Genomic DNA, 20,417 nt, shown 5'->3' on the forward strand with positions numbered 1-20,417 from the left:
TTAAAAGGACGCGACCACTAAGGCCAAGTGTGTGGGGGGAGAGACCCTTATTATCGTCATTCAGCAGAGTCATTGAACTTCTCAGTCCCAAGACCAGGAAGGCGAAGTGGGGATCACAGCAGTTCCTAGGATTGCGCTTCGCTCCCTTCAAGTCACACTGCTCTTCTTTCTTGGGGCGTTTAGTTCCCTCTCCCCTCCCCCTCTCTTCCCGTGCATCTGTCCGGGCCGGGCGTGGGGGCGGGGGTTGTTGTTGTGGTAGGGCAGCCCCGCCCCCTCCTCGTGGCGGCCCCTCCCCCAGGCCTTCGCTCGTTTTCCCCCCCCTCCCCGCCCCCAGCCCCATCTGTTTTTCCCGGCGGTGAGATGATTACATTGTACAGGACTGGAGGCGGCCGCAGCCTCCGCCGCAGCCGCGCGATGGGGCGAGCGCGCGGAGCCCGCGGGCAGCCGGAGCAGCAGCCGCCTCAGTGACTCGGGACCGAGCCGCCGCCGCCCCCCGCGCGCTCGCCCGCCCTCAGCTCATGCACACGCCGAGCGGCGGCAGCAGCGGGAGGAGCAGCCGCCGCCGCCCCCGCCCGAGGAGCTGAGGCGCTGCGCCGCGGCGGGAGTCCCGGCGGGCGGGCGGGCGGGCAGCGTGGGGCCGCGAGGCGCGCGTCGAGCTCGGGGCCGCCGCCGCCACCGCCGCGGCCGGGAGATGTGCCCGGAGGAGGGCGGCGCGGCCGGGCTGGGCGAGCTCCGCTCCTGGTGGGAAGTCCCGGCCATCGCGCACTTCTGCTCGCTCTTTCGCACCGCGTTCCGCCTGCCCGACTTTGAGATCGAGGTGAGTGGCCGCGCGGAGCGCCCCTCTTCCCCTGCCCCTCGGGGCGTCCCGGAACTCCGCGCGGAAGGGAGCGGGCGCCGGAGACGTGGGCCGGCAGCCGCTGCCGGAGGGCGGGTCTCGGTGGGGACACGAGGCGCGGACCGCGCCGGAGGGCGGGTGGGCGGAGGCCGCCGAGTGCGGGCGTCCGGGCTCGGGATGTTGGCGGGCGGCCGCCGAGCGCACCGCGCCTGCTCGGGCGAGGCGGAGCGGGCGGCGGGAGGGCGGAGGGAGCGCGCTTTTGTGGGAGTGGGACTGCCGCTCTCCCGGGACTTCTCGCGCTCCCTTCGGGGGCGGTGGAATCGGCGAGCTCGCTGCTCAGTGCGGGACGGGGTGCCGGGCGTGGGCCGTTGTGCCGGGAGAGGCTCGTCCCCTCGTCGGCGGGCGCTTTGGGCTAACTTGGGGCGGCGGGGACGGGAGCCCGGCTCGTGGCTCCGAAGCTGCCGAGGGAAAGTTTAGGACTCCGTTATCCTTTAACAGTGCTGTTCCCCTCGGAAGAGACAGCCCTCTTTATGCGGGGACCTCGAGAGCTCTTTTGAGGCGGTTTCGCCACCATTATCCCTTTGGGCGAACGTGAAGTAAAGGATTGCTTTCTGGCCAGGCCGAAGGTGCTTTCACACCCGAGGCTTTGTGATAACCGGACTGAAATCTGGGGTCCTCGCAGCAGGGGTGGTGGCGGGAGTGTGAGGAACGGAATGTACACGATAGCCATAAAGAGCAACTAGCCCAACAGCATCCTCCTTTTATTTTTATTTTTGGAAGAGGGTGTGAAATACTTGATTGGTAGGCAGGTTGAATTGCTTGCTCGCCTATGGCGATATGCGTTAGTGACTTACCACCTTTTGCCTTTGGACAAAGGTAAATAAATGGAATCTGTCGGTCAGTTTTTCTTTTCAGTTTCTGCCGCTGGGTTCGCTGATGGAGTAATCAAAATAAGAATCACTTTTGGAGGAACAAATCGTTATCTCCCCACCCCCCACCTATCTTTCTGCCATTTTCGGATTGATTTTAATTCGTTTACGCCTGAGATTTTTGCCTCACCTTTATTTTTAGATTCAGTGTTGTTTGCGGAAATATCTTTTGCTTCTCCTGTGAATGAAGTGTGGGAACTTATTCTTGTTGCAGAGTTAATGAAATCGGAAAAATAAAAAGATCAAAAGACGTAGACTGGGAGAATGAAGAGGAATGGAGGCTGATAAACTAGGACCATTCACTGGCTGTTGCGATCTGTTCTTAGTTCCCTTAAGCTGATTAAAACAATATGTGATTAAATCGTAGGCTGATTTGTTTTTAGGGATGTAATAATAACTTGGGCATTTTAGGTACCATCATAGTGTTTGTTTTCAAAGTTTGATCGTGACTGTAACAAGCACGCTTTTTACTAAAAATTCTAGTGGGACAGCTTTTTATATTGACCGAAGAAGAGAAACGGGGCCACAGAAATGAAAATTTTCGGAATGCTAAAAATCAAGAGAGGTTTAATAATTATTCTGGTAAACCTGTAGTTTTTTTTAGGTGGTATAAAATCGTAGTTTATATCCTGGTGCTCAAAATGGTGGCTATTGTGGGAGGTAATTGCCTGCGACAATGCCATCCTGGGTGCTGGTAAACTTGCCCCCAGCCCATTTTCTTCCTTGCAAGTTAATGAAACCGAGGTGGCGCAGAATTACAAGTTTAGAGCATAAGGACCCATTCTAAAAAAACTAATCTTTCAAAATCCATATATTCCCATTTTGTTGATGGAAAAATAGAGGTAACTGATTTTACCTTAAGTTGTTACAGATACAGGTTCTAGAATACTCTAACTCGTCTTATGTCTTAAGAAGTAAAGTTGTGGTTTCTAAGTATTAGCTGGTTTAATTCCTAAAGGAAATTGTAAGGAGGTCAAATGTGTACAATAGAAATGAAAAATCGTTGTTACAGGTGAACGATCAGGGCTATTTGAGATGACTTTTCTTGGAGTTGACGTTTTTGTTAATGTGTATGATGTTTGAAATACATGCAATAGGAATGAATATTTAGAATGCATTTTGATAACTGTCCATATCTGTTTTATTGATAACAAATGATAGTAATTTTTTCTGCAGTTCTTGTATAGTTCTCATTTCTCACGTTTAAGATGGGTTTTGAAATGGTAATGTAAATTTTAACAAAGTTTTCAGTTATCAGGAATTAAAATTTTAAAATATATTTTTAGGCTTCTAACAAATTTGACTCAGTGACAGTGCAGAACTCACCAAAAACCTTAACAGTTTGATTCTCTTAAGTATACATAAATTGATTTTTATTTTGCTTAGGTGATTTTTTTTAATCTGGTAGTTTATTGTCCTGACAGTTTGAGAAACAATTCCTTGGTTAGAATTTGTGATGCAGTAGAAGACCTTTCGTTAAAAAAAACAAACCTGGTTAGCTCAGTTCGTTAGAGCGTGGTACTAATAACACCAAGGTTACGGGTTTGATCCACCATAGTGAGCTGTGCCCGTCTTAAAAAAACAAAACCAATGACCAAAAAAACGAAAACAATTTTAATGCACTGTATCTGTTAGGTCAGCTAGAAAGGCCCTACAGTCTTAATTTACCACAACCTTAAAAGATAAAAGTGGTGAGTAATACCAAGTGGTAGAAGTTGGATATCAGCTTTTAGGAAGACAGTTTTCACCTGTGGGGAAGATCTCATTTTTACCCTTGATCACCAAGCTGAACCCATGGGTTTATAGAAAATTTAGGAAGCAGTATCCTCAAGGACTTGGCTTCTTTTATCTAAAGTGAAGCGATCTCTTAGCTAGGTGAAGAGCTGGGAGTATTCAGGCTGCAATTCTGCAAGCAGTCAAGACCTCCCACTTAGAGAACTGGTCCCCAAAGCATGGATAGTTTTATTTTTGTATATAAAAATACTTTGTACTCTGTTAATCAATCTTTAACATACAGGATTTCTTTAGAAGAGTCCATATACTTGAGTGTTGCTTTTGGGATATGTTAAGGACTTGAATGTTGCTGCCCACTCCCCCCCAAATTGGGGTTCTGTAGTCATCAGAGCAAAAATATGTGAATATATACATAATACTTTAAGTTGTTCAAAATTTCTGGTTTTAAAAATAATACATAAACATTACATAAGATTTGAAAATAATAACAAAATATAAGTAGAGAATTAAAGTCACTTATAATCCCACCACTCAAAGATAAAAGTTGTTAACTGTTAACACTGTTTTCCACCACTGAGGGATAAAAGCTATTAATTGTTAACAAATTTAGAGATTCCCAAATATTCTCACAATGTATAATATTTGTGCCATAGATTGGGTGTTGGTTTTGTTTTTCAGGTGAGATTGAGATATAGCTGAACAACAGTAGATTAATGACATTGCGTTCAGTAGTTGGTATTATTAAGCACCTATTTATTAGTAGGTGCTTACTTAACATGGAACCGGGAGATAACCGTAGAAGCTTGTAACTCACTTCTTTTGCCTCAGAAGATTATCTGTTAATATTTCAGAACCACTTAAAGTATTTTATAATCGTGTAACATTCCAATGGGTTAGGCTGGTTAAATTTTGTCCTGATTTGAGAAATAAAGAATGGTGAATTGATCTCCCCAAAGATTTAATACTGATTTTTCTTTTTCCTAGCCAAATGCTCTTTACAGTGAATATAGTGTCTTACTTGACCAAAGGAAGATGAGGGAGGATAGAATCATTTTTAATAATCTAGCCTGGAGTTAATCGTGATGGGTGTGGAGTTGGGGGCAGAAATTCCATCACAAACAGTTGGGGCATATTTTCTGTAGAGAAGAGACCTTGGGGCCTCTAGGTGGCTGTTTGAAAAGGGTGCTGAAGAATTACCTGAATGGTTTGTATAGTATAGCAGCGTGATAAAAAATCATCTGATCATCCTGTCTGCTTTTTTTCCTGACCTTCCTGCCTTTGAGTACTTAATCCTTTGCCTTCTTTGGGTCCCCTCCCTGGGTGTGGTTATAGGTGGTTAAAGTCCTCACTAATCAGCATGATGATCTGGGGGCAGTGTCTTTAATTTAGATTCCTGAATTCCACTCGGTGTTTCCTTGGATCCAACCTCTTAATTAGGGGCACCAACGCATGAATTATTAAGCGTGGAAATAAGTAATAAAATTGCTGAGGGTAACTTATTAGGACGTAAGTCGTAGCAGTGGTTCCTGGGCCTGGGGTGAACTAAAGATTTTGTGTTGGTGTGCACATCTGAACTGTGCGAGGAGAGGGCCTTTTGCTTTCATCAAATTCTGAAAGAGGTCCCCCAGGCGCACAAAGGTTAAGAGCCCCTGAACTAGATGAAAGACTAAGTTGGCTTGAATTGGGGAATCAGAAGCCTAGTTTCATGACAGAAGATGCATTGGACCAGGAGTTAGGAAACTTGAACTCTTACTGTAATTGTACCACTAACTAGTTCTTGTGATCTACAGCAGGTCAAAATAGCATAGTGATAAATGACACTTGTATAGCACTTTGTATATTTTCCTAATGTTACTCATTTTATCCTTAGCCATCCTTAACCATCGCCATGAGATAGGACTTATCCTCATTTTACAGATGAGGAAATTGGAAGTTTAGAGAGGCTAAGTTGCTTGCGTGCAGACTTTCACTTGGATACTCAATTTTATACGATTTCTACTTTAAGTTCGAGTTGTTGCTACTACCTCACAGTTTCTACTTCAGTTTTCATTATCTGTGAAATGATGGACTAGACCTAAATAATGGCTGAGATTCCCACAGTACCAATCTAGATAGAGTTCTTTGTTTCTTAGTACTGTGGGCACAGAAGATCCTTTTAAAACTTCTGCTGAATTAAGTACAGAAGGACAAGTTCACAATTTCATTCCTTTCAGCAAATATTTTTTGAGCATCTGCTGTGCTAGGGGCAATATACTACTCTGTTTCCCCGAAAATAAGACCTAGCTGGACAATCAGCTCTAATGCGTCTTTTGGAGCAAAAATTAATATAAGACCCGGTCTTTTTTTTACTATAATATAAGACTGGGTCTTATATAATACAAAATAAGACCGGATTTATATTAATTTTTGCTCCAAAAGACGCATTAGAGCTGATTGTCCAGCTAGGTCTTATTTTTTGGGAAGCACAGTAGGTGCTGGAGCTACAGATGTGAACATAACACAAAATACCTGCGCTCTTTTTAGAGGAAGGACACAGTAACAAATTGGTAATTAGAGTATGTCAGAGGGTGACAAAAATTAAGTAGGGTGGAGGCACAGAGAGGGCCAGGTCGAGGGGTGGGCTGTTGCTATTTAAAATAGGATGATTAGGTATTGCCTCACTGAGAAAATGGTGTTTGAGTAGGCTTGGAGATAAGGGACTTAAAAATTAGTAATTTGTCACATGAATCTATTTAATGTAAGATACCAGACGATAAATGTCTTTTAAAAGATTCAAGATCTTCTCTCCTCTGAGGAGAAAAGCCCAAGAACAGGATGTCAGTTGCAGAGGGGCACATCTCTGCGATTTGAAACCCTGAAAGGGGAGACTGTTCAGTCAGTGTACCTGTCCAGAATACTGGGTCCCTTTCTCTTTATACCAACAGTTTGAAAGGGGAGTCTTCTTTTGTTGTTCTTGCCTGCTACATGAAGCTCACAGGGGTAGCTGGGAGCGTCAGTACTCTCGTCTCTGAAGGACAGCCTGTGTTAGCATCTGGCTGGCTTTATGATGGGAGTTTAGTTCGGTCTTGCTTCATTTTCTAGAGGACACGATAGCCTAAAATACAACTTGGCAGCATTGGGTACAGCCGTCCGTCTGACCTTTGATCAGGAGAGGCTCAGTGCTGGATTCTTGTGGTGAGTTTAGGGGTAAGGCTGAAGAGCACTGACAGAATGCTGGCAAACCTCAAGTGCAAAGGCTGGTTAACGTAAAACTTAAGTGTGGACAGAGCCAAAGGGGACAGAACTGCACGGCTTCTAACTATATGGTCTTACATGTAGATCGGATCTAGTTGATGTGATTGAATGTGTTTTCAAAAGGGATCAAATGGAGAGTCAGAAACCTGGATTGAGGGCCCATTTCTGTCATTAACTTGAGTTGTGATCTTAGGCAGATCACTTCTTCAGATGCTCCGATTTATAAGATGGGAGTTTTAGATTAGACGATTCCTAGGTTTTTGCTAGGTTTATTCTATGATGCTAGGAATGTTGTTCAGCATGCATAGCACTATTAGCTGATTCAGAAAATCGCTGACCTCACTGGTTAAGATCAAGGTTATGAGCTATGTTAGGGTACAAATTAATGTACCAAGTGAACGCTGCAAATCCATACTTTGATGTGTTTGTGGTTTACATTAATTTATTTGTCTTTCTGTGGAAGTTTGGTCTGCAAATATGCTACTTTGGCAATGGCTTTTAGGGCTTGAAGATTGGCATTTTCACTATCTCCAAGGTGCTCAGACTGAGCTAAGATTCTAAGATATGCAGAATTCTGGAAGTTCAAGGTCTTGAATTATGTTCCCTTCACTTTTTTTTCTTCTATTATGTTTAACATGATTTATACTTAGAACTTTGAATGAAATCCAGTTACAGCTTCTGGTTTGTGGCTTACCTTTCATTCAGTACTGCACCCTCTTCAGAGAGCTGTGTTGCCCTTTCCCTGTATTTTCATATTTCATTGGACGCTTTTATCATATCTTCTTGACATTAGCCTCTAACAAATATTAATTTATACTGGAAAACTTGGGAAAGTCTTTTTTCTCAGTAGTTCTTATAATTGAGAAAGGAATTGTTGGATGATAATATTGAGCTCAGGGTTCTGTGGGTTTATTTAGGGCTCAGGGTTTCTCAGCCTCAGCACTGATATATATTTTGGTTTTTTTGGACCAGATAAGTCTTTGATCTGGGAAGCTGTCATATACATTTTCAGATGTTCAGCAGCATCCCTGGCCTCTACCCTTTAGGTGCCAGTAGCAGCCCCAGTGACAAATAAAACTGTATCCAGACATATTGCCCTGCTTGAGAAACACTCCTCTGAGGTTTAAGGGAAGGCTTAAGTGTTGGTCATTGTATAGAAGTCACCCTGTATATGAGGTAGACGAGTTTTTCCTTCTGATTAGCGATTTTTCACCTTAAATGCAAACCTTTAATATTTTTGTTTACAGAAATTGAAGGAAGTTAAAGTTGCTCCCAGACGTGTGTCATTAGCAGTTGCACATGTCAGAAACCTGGGAAACAGATGTAATGTTTTTTCTTTCCTGTGGAGTAATTTAAGGGAAGAAGAGTGGTTTGGAGGCAGTTGGGAAGCTGACTGGGTCCTGTAAAGACAGTCCTCCCTCCGGCAGGGCCTGGCCATTGGGTGTGTTGTGGAAAAAGGGGTGTTGCACGGCCCCAGGCTGCCTTTTGCTGCTGCCATCGCCTGTCAGGGCACAGGCTCTTGACAAATCTCTTGAGCATTGTGCAGTGGTGGACTATGGAGGGCGTTAGTCCTGACCAGGTCAGAAGTTCAGTGGGATCTAAGCTGAAGGGTGTGTGTGTATGTGTCTTTCCCTGCCCTTGCATGCTCATTTGGTACATATGCGTCTATCAAGTTATGTAAAGTTTATTATTCCATCAAACTTTTTGATTTAGGGCACGCCAACGACAGAACCTTTTTTGTCGCTCTAAATATTTTTCATGATTACTCCCATTGGATTTTCCTCTTAGTCAAGTATGGCAAAATATTTCATGGATTGAAATAGATTTTTATTTTGGTTTGGAGAAAAAAACTAGTGATGATGAGTTAAGCAGTAATAATAGTGCACAGTGGAGGGCTGTAAGTCTTGGAAGAAAGCTACTGTAGAACTGCAAAGGGGTGTTGTCATTTACCTGTGGCTTTTGAAGGTGTCTTACAGAAAGGGTCCGTCTCAAAGTACACCTTTGCCATCTTAGGGTATCTGGTCCCCACACGGGCGCAGTGTCTTCTTTTTTGTTCTTTATCTTTTTTGACTGGGAAGTAAGGCTTAGTCACCCCTCCCCTTTTTTTCCCTGTCCTGCTTCATTGTGCTCCTCTAGTGATGTCCTAGGGTTTGTTTGGGCTGTGGCCAAGGAGGGTTAGAATTTCTGGCCTGCTATGGTATAAATCCCAGAATTTGTATAAATAAGTTGGTGTGAAGTCAGTCACTTCTGTAGACAAAAGCAGTTTTCTCCTCAGAGCAAATGACCCTTCAGAATAATTCTCGTTTGTGCTTTGTTTTGACTTCATTATTCACACACCCATTTAAAATGTAATATGGTTTATGTAAAAATATATGGATGATAGTGTTTCATCCTCCTGTTTAAAGTCTCTGACCTCAGGTGACCTTTATGATACTTGGCTGGTTTAAGTGATGTCATGTTCTTGTAAGTGCCACATTGTAATGGTCAGCTTTTAGCTTCGATTCTATAGCCCAGACTTTTTAGGAGCTTCGTTGGGTCTACTTTTTCCCTAGGGTGGGTTTGCCAGAGTAATTGCCTGACTTGGCAATATGTCACTGAGCCATGTGGCCACCTGAATTAAATGCGTGAATGGTTGTCACAACAGACTGTGCATCCTTCTGTGCCCTTCCCCCCACCCGTAACCTCCAAAAATAAGTGAAAATAGAGGAAGTGATAGGGTCATGACTACATTAACCACTTCATGTTTTTTAATGTTGAACCTTTAAATCACCTCCAATTAATAATTCCTGAGAATAGTATAAGTTCTTAAAATTGAGAATGCTCTTAAAGCAGTCTGGTTAACTGCAAATGTTTTTTTTCTCCTGACCAGTTCCTTTTAATGAACACTCCTTTCCCTGAGCGTTCATTGTTTCAGGAACAATGGCACTAAGGACAGTTGATTTGCTTCACAAAAAAATGTGCTAAATTAACAAACAGGTCGACTTAAGCAAATCTTTTCTCTCCCCCATTCCCATTGTGTGTCTTCTGTCTCCCTGAAGGGTTGTGATTGCAGATTATTTTAGGTGTGGGAGACAATTTTTATAATCAGTGTCCTGGAGTCCTTTGTTCAGGGGACACTTACATGGAGGAAATGGTGATTTATTTTTTTTTCAAACTTGTTCGATTAGTGTAAAAAAACTTAAAAAAAAAATTTTTTTCAGTGGCAGTTGACATTCAGTATTAGTTTTAGTGTGTAACATAGTAGTTAGACATTTAATTTAAGAAGTGATCCCTTGACTAGTCTAGTACCCACCTGGCACCTTACATAGTTATTAGCATGTTACTGACTATGCTCCCTGTGCTGTACCATGACTGTTTAGTAGCTGCCAGTCTGCACTTCTTAATCCCTTCACTTTTTTCACCCAGCTTCCCAACTCCCTCCCGTCTGGCAGCCACCAGTTTGTTCTGTTTTCTTAACCATTCAACCACCCTATCTTTTGATATGAGCATTTGATCCATTTACATTTAAAGTGATTATTGATAGGTATGTAGTTATTGCCGTTTTATTATTCATGTTTTTATTTTTTTCCTTCTTAAAGAAGTCCCTTTAACATTTTTTTGTAATACTGGTTTGGTGGTGATGAGCTTTTTTAGCTTTTTCTTGTCTGGTTAGCTCTTTATCTGTCCTTTAATTCTAAATGACAGCCTTGCTGGGTAGAGAATTCTTGGTTGTAGGTTCTTGCTTTTTATTACTTTGAATGTTTCATGCCAGTGCCTTCTGGCCTGCATAGTTTCTGTTGAGAAATCAACTGACAGTCTTAAGGGGGCTCCCTTGTAGGTAATTAACTGCCTTTCTCTTGCTGCTTCTAAGATTTCCTCTGTCTTTAACCTTTGACATTTTAATTATAATGTGTCTTGGTGTGGGCCTGTTTGGGTGCATCTTGTTTGGGACTCTGTGCTTCCTGGATTTGTATGTGTATTTCCTTTGCCAGGTTAGGGAACTTTTCAGGCATTCTTTCTTGAAAATAGGTTTTCAATTCCCAGCTCTCCTCCTTCTGGTACCCCTATGATGTGAATGTTGCTACACTTGATGTTGTCCTAGAGGTCCTTTAAACTAGCTTCATTTTTTTTTTATTTTTTGTTGTTCTGAGGGGGTGTTTTTAGCTACCTTGTCTCCCAGATCGCTGATTTGATGCTCTTCTTCATCTAGTCTGCTGGTGATTCCAACTAATGTAATCTTTTCAGTTATTGATACGTTTCATTTACAACTGGTTCTTTTTTATGATTTCTATATTTGTTGACGTTCTCACTGACTTCATCTGTTCTCCCCCTAAGTTCATTGGGCATCCTTATAACCATTGTTTTGAACTGTCTCTGGTGGGTTGCCTGCCTCCATTTCGTTTAGTTATTTTTTTGGAGTTTTGTCCTATTCTTCCATTTGGGACATTCTTCTTTGTCTCCTCATTTTGGCTGCCTCTCTGTGTTTCTACATATCAGGTAGCTATGGTTCCCAGTTTTGGCAGGGTGGCCTTACGTAGTAGGTGTCCTGTGGGACCCAGTGGCTCAGTCTCCCTGGTTGGGTGCTCCTGGGGTGTCCTTTGTGTGGGTTGTGTGTGTCCTGTTGTAGTTGAGCCTTGGTCAGTGGGTGAAATTGACCCTCAGGCTGACTGGCTGGGCTGACTGGTGGTGACTACAGAGGACAAGCTGTTGTGTGGGGGCTGACCCCATGGAGTGAGATTCGTTTTACTGGGGCTCTGGTGCCTGCTGAGTCCACCCTTGGGGCGTGTCCTTTGTGGAGATAATTGGGTGATGTTCTGGCGTGGTGTGCAGCTGGCCACTGGGGCTGTTGGTTCTGGGCACTCTTGGGAGGGGCTCTGAAGGCCTAGGTCAACCTCTGCCTTTGCTGGGCTTGGAGGCACCTGGGAGAGGCTGCAAACCAAGGCCGGCTGCCGCCAATGCCAGCTGGGAGCCGCTGCTTACAAAGAGGTCCAGGGCACTCCAAGGCCAGCTGCTGCTTGTGTGGGGTTTGTGGACCTTTCAGAGATTTTAGGGAAGTCCACAGCATCGGCTGAGGCCTGCTGCTGGTGAGGAACAGCCTCGGAAGGAGGTTCCTGCGTGTGTGGGAGTTGGGTAGGGGGTAAAGGGTGATTTAAAGAAAAATTTCACCTGATGCCATAATTAAAGGATTTATTTTTGGATTTTTTCCTTCTTAGACACAAACTTGTTAGTTTTTTTCACATTGTTTCTGTAAGGCTTTTCTCTCTGTTTTTTATGTTTCTCTCTGTTTTGTTTGTGTGTTAAAGCAGCTCCCCAGCCTTCCTTACAAGATGTTAGGGGTTGGGAGGGAGGGAATGTCCTGATTGATGATGATGATACCTGTGCCCTCATAACAGTGGATTTTCATCACTTTCAGTGATGGAACCCATCTTCATTTACCCCTAACTGTACTTGAATTTCTGCAATATGTAACTCTTTAAAGTAATAATGGAATTAAAAAGAAAAGGAAAATCTCAAATCCCAATCAGTATTCCTTCTGTCTGTTGTCATCATTATTAATATTAAGGTTGCAGAGATATGTGGCAAGATTGCTATTCTCTCACTGCCCAGGGGAATTAGAGTATGTTTGTTTAAAAAGGGTGAATGGGGAACAATGATAATATAAAACCTGTTCTGTGCCACACGAGTGATAAGAGAATATGATTGTTGTAGGAGTTCAGAGGCAGGCAGTGATCATGAGTGAAATGCTTCCTGGAGAAGGGAGAACTTAGAGGTTCATGTTGAATAAGTCAGTATAGCTAGCTAGATCAGTGTTCTTTTTTTACAGAGGGCTGATAAAACCGGCTGAGAGACAGTCGGTGGGACGTGGTAGCAAGCTTGGAATGCCAGGTTCTCATGTTTATCATGTTATTCAGGCACTGAAGACAAGAGTGATACGATTTCAGACTAAGAATGTCCTGTGGACTAAATGTTTTACATTAAATCTGATGTTCGTAGCTGGAATAGAAATAGTGGAGGAAGAAAGGCTAACTATTGGAATGGGTGTGAAATGCTGAAGGTACTGGTAATAGGAAGGGACGTTCATCGCTGGTGTTACTGAAGAATAGGTAGGAACAGATGACCACCAATATCGGAGTGCATGAAGAAGGCTGTGTCAGTTGAAGCTTTTAGTTGCAAGGCAAGAGATGCTGTACTAACAGCAACTTACAAAACACTGGACTATCCTGTAACGTGCTCTGGAGGGAGGTGGCTCCTGGCAGGTATGGCAAGCAGCTCAGTGAAGGATGTGGGGAAGACTCCGGTAGTGGCGCTGCTGATGGTCAAAGGATGGATTCTGCAGCTCCAAGTCTGCAGAGCTCGCTGGGCGATGCGGAGAAATACAGGAAAATGATAGTTGAACACAGCCATTGAATTGGTGATTTGAAGAGGTCAAAGATGACTTCAGAGAAGGCTGTTTGAAAGGGGGAGAGTTCTCTTGGAGGGAGAGAGGAAAAGAGCTACCTAAGAAGCTTAAGAAAATGGTGGAAAAGAAAGAACTTAAAAAAACAAAATGGGCTGGCCCGGTGGCTCAGGTGGTTGGAGCTCTGTGCTCCTAACTCTGAAGGCTGCCGGTTCGATTCCACATGGGCCAGCGGGCTCTCAACCACAAGGTTGCCAGTTCAATTCCTCGAGTCCCGCAAGGGATGATGGGCTCCGCCCCCTGCAACTAAGATTGAACACGGCACCTTGAGCTGAGCTGCCTCCCGGATGGCTCAGTTGGTTGGAGCGCGTCCTCTCAACCACAAGGTTGCCGGTTTGACTCCCGCAAGGGATGGTGGGCTGTCCCCTCTGCAACTAGAAAATGGCAACTGGACCAGGAGCTGAGCTGTGCCCTCCACAGCTAAGACTGAAAGGACAAAAACTTGAAGCTGAACGGCACCCTCCACAACTAAGATTGAAAGGACAACAACTTGACTTGGAAAAAAGTCCTGGAAGTACACACTGTTCCCCAATAAAGTCCTGTATCCCTTCCCCAATAAAAAAATAAATAAAAATAAACAAAAAACAAACCAAAAAAACAAAACAAAAAACTTTATCACAAATAATATATAACTATTGTAAAAAGAAACCCTAGTTCCTACATGGTTAGCATTATGGTGTTGGACTGAAGATATTGATTGTAGAACACCCACCAATCCCCTATTTTTAAAAAGAAAAACCAGCCTGTTTCTAAATTCTGCTCTGTGTTTTATACTAGCAATCCTTTTTTCTGTTCCATCCCCTCTGATTGTTGGGGGCGGGGAGTGGGGGGTGGTTACCCTACCCTATGATTGTCAGTTGCTCAGTGTTTCAGCTTCCTGTTTATTAGTACAATAAAGATGAAAATCCGGACACAGAAATATACCCTTTTTATCATTAGACTTAGGTTTACTATTGCTTAACTATTGATTGTTTGGAATACTTCAGTTTTTATTTCTCTCTGTTAGGTATTTAATGATCTGTGAGACCTAGTGGGACTCTGATCCTTTTGTAATGGGACTTTATGTACAAATAAGGTTGTGAGGTGTTCTGTCTAATTACACGTTCCCAGTGCTTAGGGAAGTTATAGCTCAACTGAAAGAAAGGTAGTTTTTGTTTGTTTTATCTCCCACTGGCTCTACAAAAATTTTTAGAGGTTATCTGGCAGTGCTACTGGCCACTTCGCTTCTCCCTCCTCCTGGGTCAAGTGTATTTATATCCTGGCTAGTAGTCTAACACATCTTGCAAGAAAAGATGAACTGGGTCAATCAAATTTCCGTTCTTGGCAATGTAACCTAGGAAATACGAGGATTATCGAGTTAGTGTGGAAAAGAAGCTAAAAGGTCACAGTGAGAAACCACAGTGCAAGCCAAAATCCTGCATATGAGGGGGCAGCAACAGAGAACCCAGCATTATAGGAATTAATAGGAAGTCCATTGGTGTATATCCTATAGGAATCCCCAGCATCTGAGGGGGCCTGCATTCCATGCCCCCCAAAGAGCCTAACACTTCCTTACTTTGTGTGTGTGTATAAAATATTTTATAAATGTAGGATCCTATTTCACATACTCTTCTGAATCCTGTTTTATTCAATTAACAACATTACATGACACAGAATGCCCTTTCAGCACATACATTATGATTTTTAATAGCTGCAGAATATTCATACTCTTACTTATTTAACTAATCCTCTATGGGGCATTATGGTTATTTTTAGTTGTTTACTATCATAACAACCACGAACAGAGAGATTCTTTCTCTCCCAGATTAGAATTAGTGTTTCTAATCATTAGCATTGTGTTGTTACCTTCTGTATTTGAAGTCTTAAGATTTCTTTATAGTTATTTTTTATCTTATAATTCTTGATAAAAGCTTAACAGGAAGCAGGCACTGACTGCTTCCAGTGTTTTTCATACATCAACTTACATATTCTTTACTCTTATTGAGATATGATTGACATATACTACCGTGTTTCCCTGAAAATAAGACCTAGCTAGACCATCAGCTCTAATGTGTCTTTTGGAGCAAAAATTAGTATAAGACCCGGTCTTATAGTAAAATATTACATACTTTATGTATATTTATATATATAATATATAAAATATATAAAAATATATATTATATAAGACCCGGTCTTATAGTAAAATATTGTATACTTTATGTATATTTATATATATATATATAATATATAAAATATATTATATATAAAAAATACATATTATATATAAGACCCGGTCTTATAGTAAAATAAATACATTTCAGGTGTACAAAAATATATTTGTACATATTGCGATGTCATCATCACAATAAGTCTAGTTAACGTCCATCACTATACATAGTTAGAAAATCTTTTATGATAAAACCTTTTAAGATCTACTTTATTAGCAACTTTCAAATATACAGTACAGTATTATATACTACAGACACCATGCTGTGCGTTACATCCATCAGACTTATTAACTGGAAGTTTGTAGCTTTTGACCCCCATCACCATTTTGCTCAAACCCATCCCCACCTCTGACAACCACCAGTCTAGTCTGTTCTTTGTATCTATGAGTTCAGTGTTTTTTTTTTTTTTTTTTTGTTTTTTAAGTTTTTACATATAAGCGAGATCATACAGTATTTGTCTTTATCTGTGACTTATTTCACTTAGAATAATGTCCTCAAGGTCCATCCACATTGACGCGAATGAAAGAGTTCCTTCTTTTTTATGACTACATAATATTCCATTGTACATACATGTACGTCACATTTTCTTTATCCATTTACCTGTCAGTGGACATGTAGGTCTTCGCTATTGTAAATGCTGCAATGAATATGGGGGTGCAGATATATTTTTCGAGATACTGTTTCCATTTCCTTCATATAAGTACCCAGAAGTAGTTCTATTTTTAATTTTATGAGGAACCTGCATACTGTTTTCCATAGTGGCTGCACCAATTTACGTTTCCACGAGTAGTGTATGAGGGTTCCCTTTTCTCCACAGCCTTGCCGACACTTATTTGATTTATTGATGATGACCATTCTGACAGGTGTGAGGTGACACCTCATTGTGGTTTTGACTTGCATTTATTCCCCTGATAATTAGTGACGTTGAATACTTTTTCATGTACCTGTTGGCTGTGTGTTTTGTCTACTTTGGAAAAGTAGGTCTGTTCAGATCTCCTGCCCATTTTTAATCAGATTGTTCAAGTTTTTCTGCTACAGTTGTATATATCCTTTTTAAATTCCCCATGAGATAGGCATTACCTTTATTCCACTTTGTAAGTAAGGAAACTGAGGCATACAGAGGCGAAGTGGTTTGGCCAAGATCACACAGCCAGCAGGTGGCAGAACCCAGACCCGAACTCAGGAAACTCATCTTCAGTAAAATGCCAAACGTTTATTGGTAAAGGAACTACTAGATGGTAGTGCTGTGAGAGGGTAATTGCTATCCAGTGCGTGTTACTTAGGGGTCTGGCGGAAGGCAGGGGAAACTACATTTTAGCTATAATTGTGACGTTAAAAGGAACCTTCAGCACAACTAGAGAACACTGCACTGAGTCAGAAAACAATAACAGTTTTTCCTCTTAGTGTAGTTCCTCAAAAATTAAGACCTAGCCAGACCACCAGCTCTAATGCATCTTTTGGAGCAAAAATTAATATAAGACATGGTCTTATTTTACTGTAAGACTGTACAGTAAATATAAGACCGAGTGTAATATATGTGACCGGGTATAATATAATATATAATATAATAAAATATACCGGTTCTTATATTAATTTTTGCTCCTAAAGACGCATTAGAGCTGATGGTCCGGCTAGGTCTTATTTTCGGGGAAACATGGTAATTACTTAAATTATGTGCAGAATGTGTCAACATGTTTAAAAATAAAAAGTGTTTAAAAATCTCCAGCCAGTGTTACAGTAGAGTGGCACAATAACAAAAGTAGTTAATTCTTAAAAGATAATGTCAAACTTACAGAAAAGTTGTCAAACTTGAACACAAAAGATTCCTGAGCACCTTCACCCAGGTTCCCTATTTGCCTTATCATTACCTCCCCTTCTATCCCCACCCTTCCTCCTCTATCTCCTCCATCCATATGTTCATCTTTACCGATAATAATTTTTTCCCTACACTTTCTAAGAGTAAGTTGCAGACATAATACCTCTTCATCCCTAAGCATTTCAGTGTTTTTATGTCTTAACACAGACGTTCTCATAATAACAATAACACAATGATAAAAATCAGGAAATCAATACTGAATAAGATCTGTAGATAATAGTATATCAGATTTTGCCAACTGACCCAGTAATATTAATATATAATTTAAATTAATTTATGAATTTTTAATATATTATTATTTTAGAAATTATTTTTGTGGCTCAGGTTTTCAATCTAGGATCATGTACTGCATTTAGCTTTTGGGTGTCTGGGCTCCTTTAATCCAGAGTGGGTTTTCAGTCTTTGTCATTCCTGACCTTGGCCTTTGGGAAGAATGCGTTTTATTGACTGTCCCTCCCCTTGGGTTTGTTGGGTGTGCCCTCAGGATTAGATTGAGGTCCTGTGTTTTTGGCAGGCGTGCTAAAGAAAGGGGTGTTGTGTCCTTTGTGCGTTCTGTCAGGAGTTATGCGATGTTGATCAGTCCCATTATATTGGGGGTGCTTATTATTTTCACTTCAGTCGCTTGATTTACAATGATGTCTGCCTGAGCTCTCCACTGCGGAGTTACTGTTTTTCCCTTACAATTTTAAAACATATCTGGGGGGGAGATACTATGTAAACATCCTGTTTCTCGTAAAAATTTAACCCATTAGTAATTTTAATCCATGCGTGATTCTTTGCTGAGTCAATTATTACATCATAATCACCAAATAGTTATTTTCAAATTCCGTTATTCCTTTTACATTTATAAGTTGGCATTCATAGTTTTTATTTGTAGATTTTAAGTGTTTGATTCAAAAGATTTAGTATCTAATAAGAATATAATTTTATAAAATGTTTTTTCTTTTTTGGAAGTGTTTTGAAGTGGATGTATAACAATATTCACAGTGTGAAATCATGTTTAAAGCTCCAGATTTTATTTTTTCATTTTACTTTGAAAAATTTCAAACCTACACATTGACCAGTTGTCAACATTTCACCACATTAGCTTTGTTTTCTTTTTTGCTGAATCATTAGAAATTAAGGTGGCAATGTGCCCATACTTTACCCCAAATATGCTTTTTGGCATGCATTTTCTACGAATAGGGACCTTCTCTCAAATGACCACAACATGCGCACATTTAAAATAACTAATAATTCTAAAATAGCATCGAACCAGTCCATTTCAAATACTCTCACTTGTCCCCACAATGATTTTTATGCATGTTTTCCCACACCTCTCTCCTGGTTCACACATTGTGTCTGGTTGGTAAAATGAGTTAAACTTCAAGCTGCAAGTGTATCAGGTGAAATAATAAGAAAAGAGAAAATTTATTAGAATAACACTGGCTCCATCCCGTCCAGACTGTACTCCAGGTCTGGACAAGCTACTTAACCTCTCGGAGCCTCTGCTTGTTCGTAGGCAGGTTTGTCCCTTGTTCCATGGAATTACAATGAGATTCAGTGAGCTAAGGCATCAGGGCCGCACAAGCAGATTTCAACAACTAGTAGTTACTAAGTTTTTATTTCATGTTAGATTTTGAATTATGATGATGGTAATTAAGGATATAACTGAGGATCATTTAGGAGAGAGGAATTTAATAAAGATGTTTGTGACCTAATATACTATTTTGAAATGAAAGTATAATGCAACAAAATGTTTTTAAATCTATATCATATGTGGATTAAAGTGATTGCTGAGTACATTTTTTAATGGCTTTATTGAGGTATAATTCATATACCTTATACTTAATACTGTACAATTCACCCATTTATATAATTTAGTGGGTTTTATATTCACAGATTGGTATAACTATCAGCACAGTCAATTTTAGGACATTGTCATTACCCCAAAAAAACACCCCCACCTTCTTGCCATCACTGCTACCTCCCCATCTCACCCTTTACCCCAGCCATAAAAACCCACTAATATACTTTCTGTATCTGTAAATACTCCTTTCTAAGCTTTCCTAATGAATGGAATCATAGTACGAGGTGTGAACAAATAATATGGTGAATGTTGAAGTAAAAAAAATTGGTTACACTAAGAGACACATTGCCATTAATCCCCCTCAAAGTGGCTTTGAACACACATCCCATTGTTCTTGCCCCTTTCTAGCAATCCTGGAAGTCCTCTTTCGTGAGTGTATTTAATTGCGCTGTCATGGCTGCCTCGACGTCCTGAATCAATTCAAAATGTTTACCTTTCATGGTCATTTTGACTTTGGGGAAGAGCCAGAACTCGCATGGTGCCAGATCCAGGGAATCAGGTGGCCGAGGACACACCATAATGTTTTTATTTGACACATTTTCGTACCAGGAGCGATGTGTAACATAGAGCGTTGTCATGATGGAGGATGGTTTATGGCACACTTTAAAACACACCTCTCAACCGTAGCTCACCCCTGACTGACTGCACTGAACAAGTTGACACTTGTCACACAGTGTTACTAAGGTTGGTGTGCCAGTTCCCATATTGAGATCCTTGCCTTTCCGTTGGATGGCACTCGGCAGCAGCATTCACTGTATTTTGTGTTCACAACGGAAAGACTCCACGTGTGATCTTCTGTGACTGGCTTTTTTCACTTAGCATAATTTTTTCAAATTATTTCAGCGTGGATCAGCACCCCTCTCACAATCTGCTACCTCTCTGACAATCATATGTAACTGTTATAATACCATTGTCTTTTCACTTTCTTGATGATGTTCTTTGAAGAACAGAAGTTTTAAACTTTTTCTTTTGTTGCTCATGCTATTAGTGTCATACCTAGGAATCCTTTGCCAAATCCAAAGTCATAAAGATGTACCGTTATGCTTTCTTCTAAGAATTTTTTTGTTGTAAAGGTCCAATTTGATTCTTTTTCATATGGCTATCCAGTTGTCCCAGCACCATTTGTCGAAAAGACTGTTCTTTCCCCATTGAATGGTATTGGCACCCTTGTCGAAAATCAGTTGACTGTGGATATACAGGTTTATTTCCAGACTCTGAATTATGTTTCAATGATTTATATGTCTGTGCCAGTACCACTCTGTCTTGATTAATGATGCTTTGTAGTGAGTTTTGAAATCTGGAAATTTGAGTTGTCCT

At 41.3% G+C, this 20,417-nt stretch overlaps 1 protein-coding gene across 1 annotated transcript in view; it reads left to right on the forward strand.

Annotated features, from left to right (window-relative positions):
* Nucleotides 1-366: 366 nt before the first annotated feature.
* Nucleotides 367-20,417, forward strand: part of CECR2 (CECR2 histone acetyl-lysine reader) — a 175,910-nt gene continuing 155,859 nt past the window's right edge. The window contains exon 1 of the mRNA XM_019757225.3: nt 367-817. Within this exon, the coding sequence (XP_019612784.3) occupies nt 692-817 (126 nt within the window). The 5' untranslated portion in view covers nt 367-691. The remainder of the gene's footprint in view (nt 818-20,417) is intronic.

This window comes from Rhinolophus sinicus, chromosome 1, assembly GCF_057876585.1.
Source record: "Rhinolophus sinicus isolate RSI-liver-muscle chromosome 1, RSI-T2T, whole genome shotgun sequence".
NCBI lineage: Eukaryota > Metazoa > Chordata > Mammalia > Chiroptera > Rhinolophidae > Rhinolophus > Rhinolophus sinicus.